The sequence below is a fragment of the Idiotropiscis lumnitzeri genome, chromosome 1 (assembly GCF_059441095.1).
Source record: "Idiotropiscis lumnitzeri isolate Australia: NSW breed Sydney's pygmy pipehorse chromosome 1, RoL_Ilum_1.0, whole genome shotgun sequence".
Lineage (NCBI taxonomy): Eukaryota > Metazoa > Chordata > Actinopteri > Syngnathiformes > Syngnathidae > Idiotropiscis > Idiotropiscis lumnitzeri.
This window is the reverse complement of record NC_142391.1, coordinates 42,348,281-42,364,553: the sequence shown is the minus strand read 5'-3', so window position 1 is coordinate 42,364,553 and position 16,273 is coordinate 42,348,281. Positions and strand designations below refer to the sequence as shown.

The following is a 16,273-nucleotide window of genomic DNA, read 5'->3' as shown; positions in this document are numbered from 1 at the left end:
GTTAGTGGCGAGAGTTTCCCTTAAGATGCCCAAATACAATAAATAAATAAACAAATACATAAATAAATACATAAAACAGGAAACACACCAACGTAACACAAGCTGTAAATGTGGGACTCCAAACATTTCATTATCTTATGGTTAGCCAACATCTTGTGATGCATTCAGGGGTCGTAGTCAATGTTGAACCTCTGCACACTTCCACAACATTAAGTATGCAGTCTTTAGGAAAAACTTTATTGGCTGCATTTTTATAACGCTGTACTAAGATCACGTTTGATATTTATTCATCTGCAATGCCTACATGCATCACTATCCAGGTAATAATAGGTTAATGACCACTGAGAAAACATGAAAACAAATAATTTACTTACCTGAATGATTCTTTGTGTAATCGGCAGGTTAAGTTTATGTGGCGGGTTTCTGCATCATATATCCTCTCACGTTTGCTGTCACAACAGGAAGTGTGGCTAGATTCTCTCTCTCTCTCTCTCTCTCTCTCTCTCTCTCTCTCTCTCTCTCTCTCTCTCTCTCTCTCTCTCTCTCACTCTCTCTCTCTCGCGCGCGCGCGCGCACGCGCAGGTTTCGAGTGGTGGATTCAGTTTACCGCAGCTGCTGTGAAAGCAGTCTCGCTAGTGGGATGCATGTTTCATGGGTTGTCTTAGGAACCAGCTCCACCAGCCGTGCGTCGGTGGATGGAACTCCACCCACGAGGAGGGAGGCAGGAGGGGTAGAACAGACTCGATTGCTGCTTCATGGGCTATTCTTCACTTACACAAGCCGAAGGACGGATGCAAATTTTCACTGTTATGCCTCCAAACATATATTTGGTGATGACTTTCTGAAGTGGATTACAAACTCTCTTCGGAGTTGCATGTGTTGATGAGATGTGTCCAGACATACGACAGCACAGAGTGGGGGAGGTGTGTGTGTGTGTGAATATGTGCGCGTGCGTGCGTTTGTTTGTGTGCAACAATGAGGAGCTCTGGCACAAAGCATTAACTCCTACTCAGTGGGAAATGAATAGACTCAAACACTGAGCACTTGCAGAAAAAGCAAATGCCAAACAGTTTTACAATATTGTCCACGTTGGATATTTTATAACGGAATTGACTATCGTAAATTGCATGCATATAATTATAGAAGGTTTACTTAAACCAGTGGTTCTCAATTATTTCCTGTCACGCCCCCCCTACCAAGAAGAAAACAATTTGCGCTCCCCATGTTGGAATTATTAACTTTAAATGTACCAAAGGTTTACCAAAATGTTCAAATTAGTTATCTGACTCCATTAAATTAACCAAACACGACCTACATTCATCAACAATTGTGCGTGCTCTTTTTGAGAGAGAAATGACCAGGAAGCCGGCAATTCCACACAGGAGTGGATTTATTCCTAACAGGAGTGTAATGCAGTGTTGTCCACATTAGCTTAGAAATTACACTGGCTGAAGCGGGCAGTATGGACCGTTGATTCCTCCAGTTTGCCAGGTCCGTCAGCATCTGAATTTCCGCTATCCGCGTTCCAATAAACACTTTATACTATATACTCAACAGTCTGTCGACGTGCGACCTGCACATAAGTTCAATGCCATTGTAGCCTTCAAGAGTCCTCAGCATGCCCACAAGAGTTTGGATGGAGAGAGTGAAGGAGTCAAAACTGTTGGCATCACTTATCTTGAGTGCGGGTGAGTTCAGGATGGCACCAAGCTCTGATTGGATGAGCTGCCTCGGTTGACCGTATTTATCTTGTAGTGCGTTGAGGGCAGCTGTATATGGGCTTGTATGGTGCATATACGCCTTGGCGAGTTGGAGAGCACTAGGTAGCGTCAAGTGACTTAGTAATACTTGATACTTATACTGCTCACTCAGGTGGGTGTGGTTGTTGAGTAGACTGTCCAATGCCATCTTCAGCAGAGCAAAGTCACCCTCACAACCGCTCTCAAACATTGGTAGCGTTGGCTTTGGGATGCCAAAGGCAGAAGCGATCAGCATATCTGCTCCGAGTTGTGGCTGTAGACCAGGATAGGGGGCAGGTGCTGATGTAGGAGCCTGGATGGGAATGGAAGAAGCTCGAGGATGCTCCTATTCTTGGCCTGTCTGCTGGAATGACGGGCCGTGAGTCATGTTAAGTTGCTCACTTTGTATTGGAGCAGCCGCTCCATCATGGATCGTTGTTGGCGCTGCCGTAGGTAACGGTTGTGCTGCAGCAGCTGTTTGGACTAGATTGGGGGATTGTTGTTGTTTGCCCATTGTTGGATATGAGTTGGCGTGAGGAGGTGCAAAGTTGCCTGGTGCAGGACTAGCTGATGGAATCGGCTAATAGGTGCTCGATGTGGTGCTGTTCGTGCTGAGCATTGACGTGACCAGTTTAGCTATTTCCACATCCGCTCTTAATTGTTGTAGTCTGCGGCTTTGTTCGAGGCATTTGCTAATGGCCTCCTTTGCTTGTATAGCTTCTTCTTGTGCCTGTTGCGCTGCCTTGGCTTGAGCTTGCAGTTGTTGGAGCTCGCGCTCAGCTATCGCATCTTCGGCCAGCTGTCTTTGAAGATTAACCAGCTGAAGTTGTTTCGCATTCTCATCCAGAATTGCCGCTTGGATTGGAGAGAGTCCATCTTGTGGATAGTGGCCAACGGAATAGGTTGTGTGCCTCCCTGAGTAAGAACTGGAGTTGGTTACAGAGCGATGGGATCTCCTCGAAGTACTTCTGAGTCTGCCGCTGGAGCGGGATGAAGTGATTGGAGGATGTGATCCGGGGACTGAATAGCCAACTTCATTGTCCATTAGATGAGGGGGCAGACGGGATTCTCTGCTGGGCCGACTCGATGTCTCTTCCGTAGTCGCTGCAGGGTCCATAGTGCTTTAGCTTTGCTCCAATCCGGCTCGAAGGACCACTAATTGTAATGCAGTGTTGTCCACATTATCTTAGAAATTACACTGGCTGAAGTGGGCAGTATGGACCGTTGATTCCGGTCGTAGAATCAGGAAACTGGAATATCTTGAATGCTTTAATGTCAACAAGGGGAGTCACATATCATTGGAAGTGTATAGATATGTGTATGAATGTGTGAGTGTGTGGTTTTTAATCAGTTGACGCACACCAACGGGTGCCGCAAGAGGAACGGAAGTGTCACCTTATTATGAGACCTGTCCTAGTATTGCGTCGATGCGGAACAAAACTTTGGTTCCCCCCCAAGTCTTTCTGACAAGGAGATCTAATACAAATCTGGGGCTCGGGTCCCAATCAGCACAGTCCTGCGTGTCTGTACCCAACAGAAGATTGACCTTCCACTGCACATCGAATCAAAGCACAATCAGCAAATATCTTTATTGCATTAAACTGAATACATGTAACTTGTAGTCAATCGTATAAAATCCTTTACCCACCACAATTTTTTTTTTTACATTTCATACTAATGTACATGTTCTTTGTATATTTATGTTAGATTGTCAATAAAATATCCCTTAACAAAGCTAAATTGATCAAATATATTTATATATCATTTTGAGAACGCCTATTGTTAGGATCTCGAAACTCAGTACTCTGTGGTGCAAATATTGATGAGATGATAAATATTTACTATACGTTTTTTTTTTTTTTTTTTTAACTTAACATGAACAAACCAAACAGTTATTATGTACACAATATCGAAAAGACAAAAAGAACTAGGGGTGTTTAAAAAAAATTCTATATAAATAACATAAAGAAAAAAATTTAATATGTTTACTCTACTTTTTTTTTATGTTTATAATACGTTGGACGTCGAACCTCTTCATTGTGATGACGTAAGCCATTTCGGAGTTCCAGCCTGAGAGCGTCTGCTAAATTGCTCACGTAGCCGTCGTCTTATTTGATGTTTCGATATGCAATGGTTGCAATACAACATTTCTGTTCGTAGCTGCTGGCTCTCCGCCCAAATGCGGTTCGAGTCAGACTTCTGTTAAAAGTCGAGCATACATCGAAGCAATTCATTTTAGCAATTAGCTCGCTTAGCGCCTCCTTGCTCGGCTCCTCGTTGAGAACGCTGCTTGTTTGCGGAGTTGTTTATTTGCCATCACGTAGCTTGTTTCTTCTGCTGTGCACGGACTTCTATGTAATGTTCAAATAAAGTCCGTTCTGCTGCGGCGCAAGATAGCTTGGCGCGGGGCATTTAATGTTTAATTTTCTAAATACTGTGGTCTGTGGTGCCAAAGACATATTTTGTTGTCATGCTTTTGTTTACTTTCATGTAAAATAAATGTATTTTTTTTCTCCGATAAAATGAGGTTACCAAAACACTGCATCCATCTGCTCCTGGTCCGGCCCCTGTGTCAAATTTTAGAACGCATCGTGGCCCGCCAATCAAAAAGTTTGCCCACCCCTGATTTAGAGTGTCCAATCAACCTGCCATGCATGTTTTTGGAATGTGGGTGGAAACCGGATTACCTGGAGGAAACCCACGCAGGCACGGGGAGAACATGCAAACGCCACACAGGAAGGCCGGAGCTGGGATCGAATCCATGACCTCCGCGCTCCACAACATAATCAAGAAATCATGATAATGTTCTTCACATTGATGTCATATTATATCCTTGTGTTTCAGCTAGCTCGTGTTGCCGGGCAGATTTCATGATACTAGTAGCACGCACTATTTGTCCGAGGCCTTCAGATACAATCGTGCGGGCGTCAGTTCTGTGTCTCAAGGGGACTTTTACAGTTGATAGACAGTTGCCATAGCCAATCAGATCACGAGTTGATGACAGACAGGCCATTTTGCTGGCCTTACGTTGAAGGTGATTTGTGATTGGATACTCACTCATGAGGGGCCAGTGCAGAATCTCAACACCAGGAAGTCTTAACTGGCGACCGTTCGAAAATCTAAAATATATTCATGCTTTTTTAAACCACAATGGCCGAAGGAGGGAAATGCGTGGATCTAATTGGAGATACACTTGCGATATAATTTTCAAGACAGACCATTCCAGAGAAGCCAGGTCGTCCAACACCCAGGAGTGTGTAAATGTGTGTCTATTATTTCTCCAGACGTGGTATCATAAATTATGGTATTAAGAGGTTCATTTATTCAAGTCAGACAAAGTATGACTTGAATGAAGGCCTACGTGCCAAATGCACGGCCCGCCACTGGCAGAACACTTTTCTACAATTTGTCGTAAATCTCATCACAAAAAAAAAAAAAGAATAAAATCACTACTCTTTTCGGGGAGGAGCATTTTAGTGCTCGTCATTTTCACATGCAAACCTATTATATGCGTGCCAATGTTAACGTCAGTGAAGTGTCCCTTTAAGGTTATCTTAACACAGTGGTTGTCAACTTTTTTTCAGTGATGTACCCCCTGTGAAATATTTTTTCAGCAAACCATTTTTGGGGTTAAAAAAAATAAAAACTTTAAACATGCCATCAATGTCTGATTTATTAGACTTTGGAACCTTTCAAATCTCATTTGTATGCGTCCACAAAAGAATAATCATCTTGGATCATACAAGAGATCTGTTATCAGGTCTTCAGCGATAGTGAATTGCTTCATGGCTTTAGCTACGTGCAAAGACACCACATAAGAGGCTTCTGCATCATATCTTGGGATTATCTGAATTCAGGGTTACCTCTTGTTACAGCCCTGACATCTGTTTTTCGTCTTAAGATAGCTTTTGTTTAAGTTAAGAAAAACAAAACAGTGCCTCTGGCTTGTTGCAACTTGTGAGAGTAAATCCAAATAAAATATAATCTTCAACATACATCCGTAATTTTGCAGACACTGGTTTGGGCTTTTGTTCCAAAGATTTACGCTACAACCACGACTACATTGCTGACTATTCAAGTGATTGACAGGTAACACATGACAAGATGGGTCGAACCATACTCATTTGGGAGCGAATCTGGGTTTTTAAAATAATGGAATTGAATAACCGACAGAAAATAAAATTTGTTTTATTTCCTTATATTTTCCTGAAACATTTCATTAATTCGAGAAATATTTTGAAAGGATTTTTGAATGTTTGGTTTATTTAGAATCTCATGTGCCTCCGAGAGTTCCTTCAAGTACCCCCAGGGGTACGCGAACACCCATTTGAGAACCACGGTCTTAGCACGTTCACTTCCTGTTCTCATAGTTACAACAAATATGTGGCAGCTATCGCGGTCGTTGGCAGTGAATTCAACAGCCAACTTCCGAGTTACATTCTTGTGATGAAGTGTGACGTGATGTGGTTTGTGCTGCTGCATTTTGGTATGTTTGGAATTTTTGTAACGTGAATGTGAACTGGACCCATACTATGGGCTGATATTTGTGCCACTAAAAACTGAATCTGAATATCATCGATTTGAATGTGAATTGCTTAACTTGAATATTTGAATGGATAACTGAATATTTGAATTGAAAAATGAATTATTGAATTTGAAACTGAATTATTGAATTACATAAATTGCATAATTGTTTAATTTGAATCTATTTATGTAGTTCAATAATTCAGTTTTCAATTCAAATGTTCAAGTTAAGCAATTCACATTCAAATCGATATTCAGATTCAGTTTTTAGTGGCACAAATATCAGCCCATACCATACTCTCAGTACCTACATTCTGTGTCCTTCTGCGTCCTATCAGTCACAACACCCCTGAGGACCAAGTTATGAATCATTTTTATTATAGGGACAGAAATAGCACATTCTCGGCTAAATTTGTCAAGTCACCCCAACAGATCAGTAATAGAAACATCATAAACAAAACAGACATGGCATTGCAGGTAGAAAACACTGCAATTATGTCAAAGACGGCAAATGTACTGTAAAACTACAAATTTGCGCTCATTCGTTAATACATTTTCGATAACACATATATTGACAAGGGTTAGAGCAGGAAAGATGAAGTCTGTCCCAGCTGAATTTGGGCAAGACCCTGGAGTGCTCACCAGTCAAGCGCAGGATAACTAATTGCACTCAGGGATTGATCAAGTAAATATATTAATTTATTTCTACATCCAGCAACTTGCTAAATAAGGTACTTTGGTATATCCAGAGTCAGCAGCGAGGGAAAAAAAGAGGCAGAATTTAAAGGCATCAGTTTCCATGCTCTCAAGTTTAAAGGTCAATACAGCACAAGTTGATACAGAGACGCGAGTCTCCCAGTCCACACTGCCACCACATGGCCACAGAGTGAAACAACAGCAATCAAGTTATATTTTAAAAAAAAAAGGCACAGCTACGGAGCAAGCAGCAGTTTTTTTGGTCAAGTGTACAGTTTTGATAAAGTGATTACGCCTTTTAGTAAAGGCCTTACAGAAAGTGCAATGTCACACAATATGGGTGACTTCATCCAACTGTTAAATAACAGTGTGGAGTACAAAAACCCAGCAGGCACCGAGGGAAGATAAAAGAGGCGCAGAACCGTCCACAATAGCATATATCCATATCCATATATATATATATGTATGTATAATCAATAAAGACATTACTCACCCGAGCTCACACCTGTTCGACCTGTTGCCCTCTGGCAGGCGTTACAGGTGACACACAATTATTGTTGTATTTCACTGGAGCTCTCTAATCTCATTGCACATTGAGTACAATGACAATAAAGGGCATTCTGATTCTTCTTCTTCTTAATGCTATATTATATGAACATGTCAATCCAAAATCAAGTATAATTACTATTCTATATACTATATAAATATACAATTCTATTATGATGAATAAAGTCATTGGAAGACATAGTGTCAACATGAGCCAGTGCCACTTCAAAAAAGCAAATAATTTATCATCAGGTGAAGTTTTACAACACCACCCTAGACAGGTAAGTGTCCAAGAATGTAAATAGATTGTTCTCCAACTACATTCAACATTTTAACTGGTTGACAATTCATAAAAATAATAGACAACACGGGCACAGATCAATAGTGGAGAAAAAAATCATATAAACCATGATATGGCATGCGTGGTTTCTATCCAAACAGCGAGGAGATGGTGTTTCTGAACTAGACCGTGTATTTTTGACAAAGGGGATAAAAATAGGCTATATTTACGATCTCAGCATACAATTTTAAACGGTTGATTGTTTGAAACTCTAACTGAGATCCAACTCTGATATTCAGCAGCTTTTATAGCCCAGTGAGAAATCCTTCCAAACTTGTCGCAAGCGGGAAGGCTGAAAGCCGTTGACGAGAACAAGTCTGGCAAAGGTGCACCTGTCATAATCCAGATTTCGGATTTCAAAGAGGTTCCTGAATTTCAGCCAGTTTCTTGAGTAAACTGGCTGTACACCGAGCACGCGCAGACACAATCCCACATAGGCGTCCTCTAGAGGGATCTTTCGGACGAACCTGGAAGCTAATGAAATCTTGGCGGCCATGTCTATTGGGAAGACGTACCCAGCACCTGACACAAATGACGGGAAGCTGCCCTCGGGATACAGCTGCTCTGACAGGTACCACTTGCTGTTGCGGTCTCTCCTCGGCTTGCCGTCTGCTATTACTGATCCTGAAATGTAATCCTTCCTGGGAGAGTTGGTCAGTAATCTGACGAGAAAGAATACGTTGACAAATATGTCAGTATCCACCTTCATGGCATAGGTGGCGTCGGGGCAGTGGGTCGTCAACCAGTACATTATTATCATACTTTTGATTGTGAGATTCTTGTAACTGTCCACAAAGTCCATCTGGATGACATCTGAATATTTCTTGCTCTCCTCCTCCAGCATGTCCTGGATCCTTCTCACCTGCCCCTCCTCAGGCACACCCAAGAAAAACAGTGTGATCGTGGACTGACCTGCAGCTCCCCACGTTTCTCTTATGGCATCCCTTGCCGACAAATCCAGAGGTGCCACTGGGACCATAAACACCAGGAAGGGACTTTTCCTCTTGCAAGCGTCAGGCTGATTTAGAATGTACGAGTACGTTTGAGGGCTCAGGACCCAGTATTGATATAATAAATAACAGACAAGCCTCGAGAAAGTATCACAGAACAGTACAAAGAAAATACAAGTAATTAATATTTATGATCATAAAAATAAATAAATAAAAAAGAAATTGGATTTGGATTTTTCGGCAAGGTTCAACTCCTCTACTAATCTATAAAGTTTCACAGCTTTTTTCTTCATCATGCATTTCAAGGATGCAAAGTAATAACACAGTTCTTTATGACAAACAACAACAAAAAATAGGTTTAGATTTGATAATTGGCCGTAACCGAGGCCAACTCCGTGCAACTCCCTCCGTCATCCGCACTACGGATCCCTGTCAGTCTCTCTTTTTCGCACAAAGCAGCCCAAGCAATCGCGTGATGCATTCAAAAAGTCGGAAAAAACACAACTCAGCAAAATAAAGATGTAAACACATGAACAGATAACCCAATTCGTTTTACTACTTTGCGCGTATGTTGTTGTTGACCACATTACTCACCAAATTACTCACGCAGTGTATCTATATCACACTCGGTTGGTATCGCCAGTAAAAGTTAGGTTTGTAATAATTCTGAATTTCAGTGTTGCTGGTTGTACATCATTATAAAGAAAACAAAACTATGCTGTGAAAATGAGCGAATTTAGCCACTGATGAGAAAAAAAATCACATGGTTTCGTTCAAGATTGAACTGCCAAACGTTAAACAGGTATGTATGGGGTTCCATTTGAGGCAAAAATACATCTTTGTGTCATTTGACAACGTGTTTATTTCAGATGTCAATTTAAGTGCCGGTGTGAGTGTCGTTGATAGATGACAATAAAATTAAAGAAAGAACTAAAATGAAAGTTTGGCGGGTGTCGTGATTTAGGGCGTAGGCATACAGGCGACACGTTTGGGGTAACTCGAACGCATTTATTTTTACCCTGTTCCAATCTCATAAATTACGTATCACACCAGAGGCACTTTCTGTTAATACTTTCAAAATAAAACAGGATGTACTTAAAACAAGTCACACCACAGGGGGAACAATTCACGATACTGCCGTTAGTGCCGTAAAATACTCAGAATGGCGATGCAAACCGCGATTATTTGAGAGGCTTACATTACTGCATACATGGATCCTCGCCTGAATCACGCACTTATAAAAGTGTTTTCTACGAAATAATATGCTTCAACCGCGAGGGGCGTATTGTCCGTTCCCCCAAACTTGAGTTTCCATCCATCCATCTTCTGTACCGCTTCTCCTCACTAGGGTCGTGGGGGGTGCTGGAGCCTATCCGACCTATCTTTGGGCAGTAGGCGGGGGACACCCTGAACTGGTTGCCAGCCAATTGCAGGGCACACAGAGACGAACAACCATCCGCGCTCACACTCATACCTAGGGGCAATTTAGAGTGTTCAATCGGCCTGCCATGCATGTTTTCGGAATGTGGGAGGATATCGGAGTACCCGGAGGAAACCCACACAAGCAAGGGGAGAACATGCAAACTCCACACAGGATGGCCGGAGCCGGGATCGAACCCACGCCCGATGCTGTCTCTCACTGTGAGGCCATCGTGCTAACCAGTCGTCCACCGTGCCGCACGACTTGAGTTTCAGAATTCTTTTTTTTTTGTCACTGTTGAAACTACAAAGTTCTAGTACATTAATCTTTACTATGGTGACTAATTTGCGTACTTTGTATAACGTTCTTGTGTAAAAAGTTAGTTCATGAGACTTAGGCATGTGTAGGCCAGGTCATCGCTGTCAGATATATAAATAATCCTTTGTCGTGGAGTACGCTGTGAATATGAGAAATAATGCACAGAAATCGGGCACCTGTTGCTTTTCTCCATCAATTTGGATAATGAGCATCACTTCCGCAGTACGTCGCGAAGTCCCTGTGGCGCTCCAGGTCAGTGCTGCCACCCAGTGTCCACTTTGCAAAACAACATACTAATAGAATTTCGGAATATATATATATTAGACAGAATAAAACGATTACAACCACCCAAAAAGTAACTCTTTGATGGAATGAAACAACAAAAATTATACCTCAACAAAACACTAATTGTTTGATTTAGATTTTACTGCTTACCTCATTGGCTTACCACAAACACAATATTAAATCAAAGTGTTTTGGCTAGAGGGGCTGCATAGAATATATTCTTGTTAAAAACATTTTTGGGATGAATTCCCCTCTAAGAAGTCACAATGTAAGCACATACTGACAATTCGTCCAAATCTAAGCATTTTCCCATCCTGGAAATGAAAGGCTCCAATGGCTTGATGATCAAATGTCTCTAAAAGATTATCCTGACCTATAATCCAGTGGTGCGGGCTGTGTTAAGAGTAATTTCTACATTTTGATCTGCTCAGAATCCAGTCAAATGTAAATGATTGGGAACCAACCTGAAGCTCGCACTCGTACCAAACACAAATAGAAGAGCAACTGCTTGTGCTGAGTGATTGTATAACACGTCTCCAAAGACAATCGCCACAATGGAAATGACAAGTAGAGTTTGCAACCGCAGTGTGTTTACCAGATTAGCTTCTATTTCTACTACTAATTCAATTGTTCTTTATTTTTTCCGGAGGCCTATGTATCGTGTGGCACCATTACGACACTCATAGGCCAGTCTTAGTACTATGACAGACATTGTTCGGTGTGTGGCGTGATGTGATATGTCGGTCATCTTGACATACGCAACATGCTCAAATAAAATCACCGTGCTAGACCAACATTCCTACTCGCCCGACCTGACTCTGAGCGAGCGCAAGGGGATGATTAAGGGGAGCATTTTTGAATAATTGGTCATTTCAAGATGGCTGTGATGATGGATGGCACTGTGGAGGATCCTTGAAGAGTGAGAATGCAGGGAAAGCGAGTTAGACTTCCAGGCGGATGACTTTAAAGGAAAACTTGTAGTTTGGATTTGAGCTGTCTTTTGTGTAGCTGTGAAGTGCATCCATTTTTTTATTCATGTAAACATAGTACTAAATGGTAAATATGTTTTTTTTTAGTGTTTTAAGTGAGGCGATATTCTCTGAATAGTGTCTTGTACAAAAAGAGCTAGAGTTGTTGCTCATTTTAATTTTAGGTATTGGGGGAAAATGTGGGAATAGCCCACAAAACCAACAGTTGGGAAATAGAGATGCATCTAAACTTGATGAGTTGAATGACAGTTTATCCAATGTGCCGGTTTATATTTCATTATTTGTCAGTCTTTCCATTTAACAGTTACCTAATATAAAGTTCAACCATTGCTGATGCACAACTTGACTACTATTGTTTTTTTGTGGTTGTTTCATGTAACCGTTTATTATTGGCTATTTAAATTCTATTTTGTAGATCAGAGTGAAGCATAAACACGCTTCTGTGTTAACCAACTACAGCCTACAAGTGTCCGCTTTGAAATCATGATGGGAACTTTGTGGACCCACCACCGCCAAAGCACATATTAGCACCCTGTAAAGAGAACCCACAAATCGAAATTTGTCATTCAAAACCTCTTTTCTTAATTTTGGAGAAAACCAAAGTACCGCATTCAACTGCCAAAACAACAAGGCGGTTAAAGCTATTGCTTTATGCTCTTTGTTTAATGTATCTGTTTATGTCAGTCAACCAATCACTGAGTAGTGTGGAGAAAATAGTCAAGGGGCGTGTACTTCTTGCGGGCGCTCGCGCCACATGCGCGCACACACTCACATGTAGATATCAACAAGGCTTGTACGCCGGTGTTTAGAATCGCTTGGAACTTCTACTTCGACACGCTAGAAAAATGAGAGAAATTGTGCATCTTCAGGCTGGTCAGTGTGGAAACCAGATTGGTGCTAAGGTTAGTCAATACCTGTTTCTGTTGTCCAAGTGTGTTACTGGTTTGAGATATTTGGTATTCGATTCCCCCCGGAGCCTTCTGAAAGACGGGAATGATTGTCCATGGCTCCACGCAGGTCTTTTCTATCATAAATCTTGGTTTAATTTAAATACCTCGAAAGTCGAACAGTCACGATAGTTGTTCACACTCTGAAAGCGAGCGCATCCTCCAACTATTTGTGTTGTCCATATTTCCCGTGTAACGCTTACTTCGAGTGTAGGGGAACATTGGATTAATGCTGATTCGTCTCAACATGTTTGTTTGAAGGCTGAAAATGGCCAAATTAATGTAGACAAACTTGTAACTTGTATTTGTTTCAACTTTGGAAGCTGGCCTTTGTCAAATCATATGGCGCAGCGCATAGCATTAGACATGCTGTTGCATTTGACGGCTCTGATGTGTTTCTAGAAAGTGTCCCATGAACTTTTCTCATAAAGGATAGTACACCTTGAAATATTGTCAAATGTTGCATAATTTGTTTTGTTACCGGAAACATGTTTTGAGAAAATATACAGACTTTGTATCGTCATTATGAAGATAAAGCAACAGCGCTGCCCATTTTTTTATTTTCTTTATATGCACTTTAGGTTGGTCCCATTTTATGTGAAACTAAGTATGGAGGGCTGAAAGTGCCGAAATTAAATAAATACTCCATGAAATATTTAATTAAAATTGTTAGTTAATTATCATAAGCGCTATACAAGATTTACCATTCATGAATACAATTTTTGATCTATGAAATATGCAATTACATAAATACATGTGTAATTATTAAATTACCAATCATATGTAAAAATTCTATACATTTATTTCTGTAATTATTTCTTATTTTAATTATTTCATGTTCCCGCGTTGCAGTGTTTCATGGGTTTATTTTATCTTTCAAATCGCCCATCAAAGTTAGAGGGCGTGGCTAAACACTGACGAACTCAGATCTTGGATAATCTTGTGTCTATAAATCCTGTCTATAAAGAAGCCTAAAAGCCATTGCGTTGGCCCGAAGTGGTTGCAAAAACGGCGGCTATGATGATGACTTTCATTAGCTATACCTTGATTGATCGGTCGAGGCTGGCATTTAATTGTTTTGCTTGAGTATTCAAACTATTGCAGAGGTGAATAGCGTCACTCAGTGTATCGGAATATTTTCACGAGACACTCGGTTGGCATCATTCCATTATTCTGGAATTGAGTTGCCTTGACTTGAGCAGCCCAACCAGTCAGGTGTTAGGAAGGACCTGCCCACCAAACGAGTTTGACGGATAAAATTAATGCATTTAACACTGAAACGCGAAACCATGAAATAATTTAAATTAAATACAGAAATAATTTCATTTTTAGATATTATCATTGGTAATTTAATTAATTAATTTCATATTTAATTGATAAAAATAATATTTGATTCATGACCCCTATTTCATGGCGCATTTATTTATTTATCCGATTTTTTAAATTCCATATATAATGAGTGAATGAATGAAAATTAATGACAATTTCAAAGAATTACATTTATTGTATTCACATTGATTTAGTTCATTTTTGCACTTTCAGTCCTCCATAACTAAGGCATCGTCATGTTGTGTTAAAGGTAACAAATGGAATTAATCACAGATAGATGAGTGGTTGTCTCCATGCCATAGGACTATATTAAAACATTGATGTGTTGCAACAGTTTAACAGTTTATGCTTTGGCTTTAGTTTTGGGAGGTGATCAGTGATGAGCATGGCATTGACCCAACTGGCACATACCATGGTGACAGTGACCTGCAGTTGGATAGGATCAATGTCTACTACAATGAAGCTTCAGGTAAGATACAATATACCTGAAATATCTTGTGGTAATAATTGATATACCTCACTGCTCTCAAAGGTGGAAAATATGTTCCACGTGCTGTAATGGTTGATCTGGAGCCAGGCACAATGGACTCTGTGCGGTCTGGACCGTTTGGTCAGGTCTTCAGACCAGACAACTTTGTCTTTGGTGAGTAGTTTTGAGGGAGATTTTTTTCTTGAGATAAAAATTGAATATCAGGCAGTTTAATTTTCTCTGTATTCGTCAAGATTCTCTCCTGCAAGATAACTTAAGTGTTGTGTAGCTCAATCTTGATGTTTCCTGCAGGCCAGAGTGGTGCTGGTAACAACTGGGCTAAGGGTCATTACACAGAGGGTGCAGAGCTGGTGGACTCTGTCTTAGATGTAGTAAGGAAGGAGGCTGAGAGCTGCGACTGCCTCCAGGGATTCCAGCTCACGCATTCTCTGGGTGGCGGTACTGGCTCCGGAATGGGCACTCTGCTCATCAGCAAAATCCGTGAAGAGTACCCAGACCGCATCATGAACACGTTCAGCGTGGTGCCTTCTCCTAAAGTATCCGACACAGTTGTTGAGCCCTACAACGCAACGCTGTCAGTCCACCAGCTCGTAGAGAACACAGACGAGACCTACTGCATCGATAATGAGGCGCTTTATGATATCTGCTTCCGCACCCTCAAGCTCACCACTCCCTCCTACGGCGACCTCAACCACCTGGTCTCAGCCACCATGAGCGGCGTCACCACCTGCCTCAGGTTCCCCGGACAGCTCAACGCTGATCTGCGCAAACTGGCTGTCAACATGGTGCCCTTCCCCCGTCTGCACTTCTTCATGCCAGGCTTCGCCCCCCTCACGAGCAGAGGCAGCCAGCAATACAGGTCCCTCACTGTACCTGAGCTCACCCAGCAGATGTTTGATGCCAAAAACATGATGGCCGCCTGCGACCCACGCCAAGGTCGCTACCTGACCGTGGCTGCCATCTTCCGTGGCCGCATGTCCATGAAGGAGGTGGATGAGCAAATGCTGAATGTGCAGAACAAGAACAGCAGCTACTTTGTTGAATGGATCCCCAACAACGTCAAGACCGCAGTGTGTGACATTCCTCCTCGGGGCCTCAAGATGGCCGCCACCTTCATTGGCAACAGCACAGCCATCCAAGAGTTGTTCAAGCGCATCTCTGAGCAATTTACCGCAATGTTCCGGCGCAAAGCTTTCCTTCACTGGTACACAGGCGAGGGCATGGATGAGATGGAGTTCACGGAGGCAGAGAGCAACATGAATGACCTCGTGTCAGAGTATCAGCAGTATCAGGATGCTACTGCGGAGGATGAGGGAGAATTTGGTGAGGATGAAGATGAAGATATGGCTTAACATGATTCATCTTATTTTTTGTTTCTCACAAGCAGTTTATTTCAAGTCTTCCAGCAACTCTGCTCTCAAGTCAAATCCAAAGTTTTGTGTGTGTTTGTGTGTTCATTTTTGATTGTCTGAGTTTGAAACCAAAGCTCACTGTGCAGATTGTGGCTACAAATTGTTAAGCTTTAACATTAAAACAATCGATTTCCTCAAAAGTGTTTTTCAATCAATATACTGTGTGAAATATTCTTGGATCAAGTACATTTATTGTTAATACACAATTGGTAAGTAATCTCACAGTTGGCGGTGGCATGACTGAGTAGAAGAGTGTGTCTCCCAACCAACATGTCGTGTGTTCAATAC

At 41.6% G+C, this 16,273-nt stretch overlaps 3 protein-coding genes across 5 annotated transcripts in view; 1 reads left to right on the top strand and 2 right to left on the bottom strand.

Moving 5' to 3' along the window:
* The window catches only part of LOC148344691 (dual specificity testis-specific protein kinase 1), a 28,395-nt gene extending 27,856 nt beyond the window's left edge, over positions 1 to 539 (bottom strand). Inside the window, exon 1 of one of the 3 annotated variants that reach the window (XM_088301606.1) lies at positions 375 to 539. The gene's annotated coding sequence lies outside the window, so the exon portion shown is untranslated. The remainder of the gene's footprint in view (positions 1 to 374) is intronic. The other 2 variants (XM_088301605.1, XM_088301604.1) reach the window with 2 other exon arrangements.
* Positions 540 to 8,080: 7,541 nt separating this feature from the next.
* Positions 8,081 to 10,973, bottom strand: b3galt8 (beta-1,3-galactosyltransferase 8). The gene is made up of 2 exons (XM_088307941.1): positions 10,969 to 10,973; positions 8,081 to 8,933 (listed from the first exon to the last, which is right to left on the bottom strand). Exons 1-2 carry the CDS (start codon positions 10,971 to 10,973, stop codon positions 8,081 to 8,083), a joined length of 858 nt encoding a protein of 285 aa, XP_088164067.1.
* A 1,550-nt stretch (positions 10,974 to 12,523) lies between these two features.
* Positions 12,524 to 15,991, top strand: LOC148344689 (tubulin beta-1 chain-like). Its single transcript, XM_088301603.1, has 4 exons — positions 12,524 to 12,709; positions 14,444 to 14,552; positions 14,616 to 14,726; positions 14,865 to 15,991. Exons 1-4 carry the CDS (start codon positions 12,653 to 12,655, stop codon positions 15,923 to 15,925), a joined length of 1,338 nt encoding a protein of 445 aa, XP_088157729.1. The 5' UTR covers positions 12,524 to 12,652; the 3' UTR covers positions 15,926 to 15,991.
* Positions 15,992 to 16,273: the final 282 nt, after the last annotated feature.

Bases quoted from the DNA above. Each gene is read 5' to 3' on its own strand.
- LOC148344689 (XM_088301603.1), top strand. From the start codon at position 12,653: ATGAGAGAAATTGTGCATCTTCAGGCTGGTCAGTGTGGAAACCAGATT. The intron at 12,710-14,443 runs GTTAGTCAATAC...CTTTGGCTTTAG, and splicing joins GAAACCAGATTGGTGCTAAG to TTTTGGGAGGTGATCAGTGA. The intron at 14,553-14,615 runs GTAAGATACAAT...CTGCTCTCAAAG, and splicing joins CTACTACAATGAAGCTTCAG to GTGGAAAATATGTTCCACGT.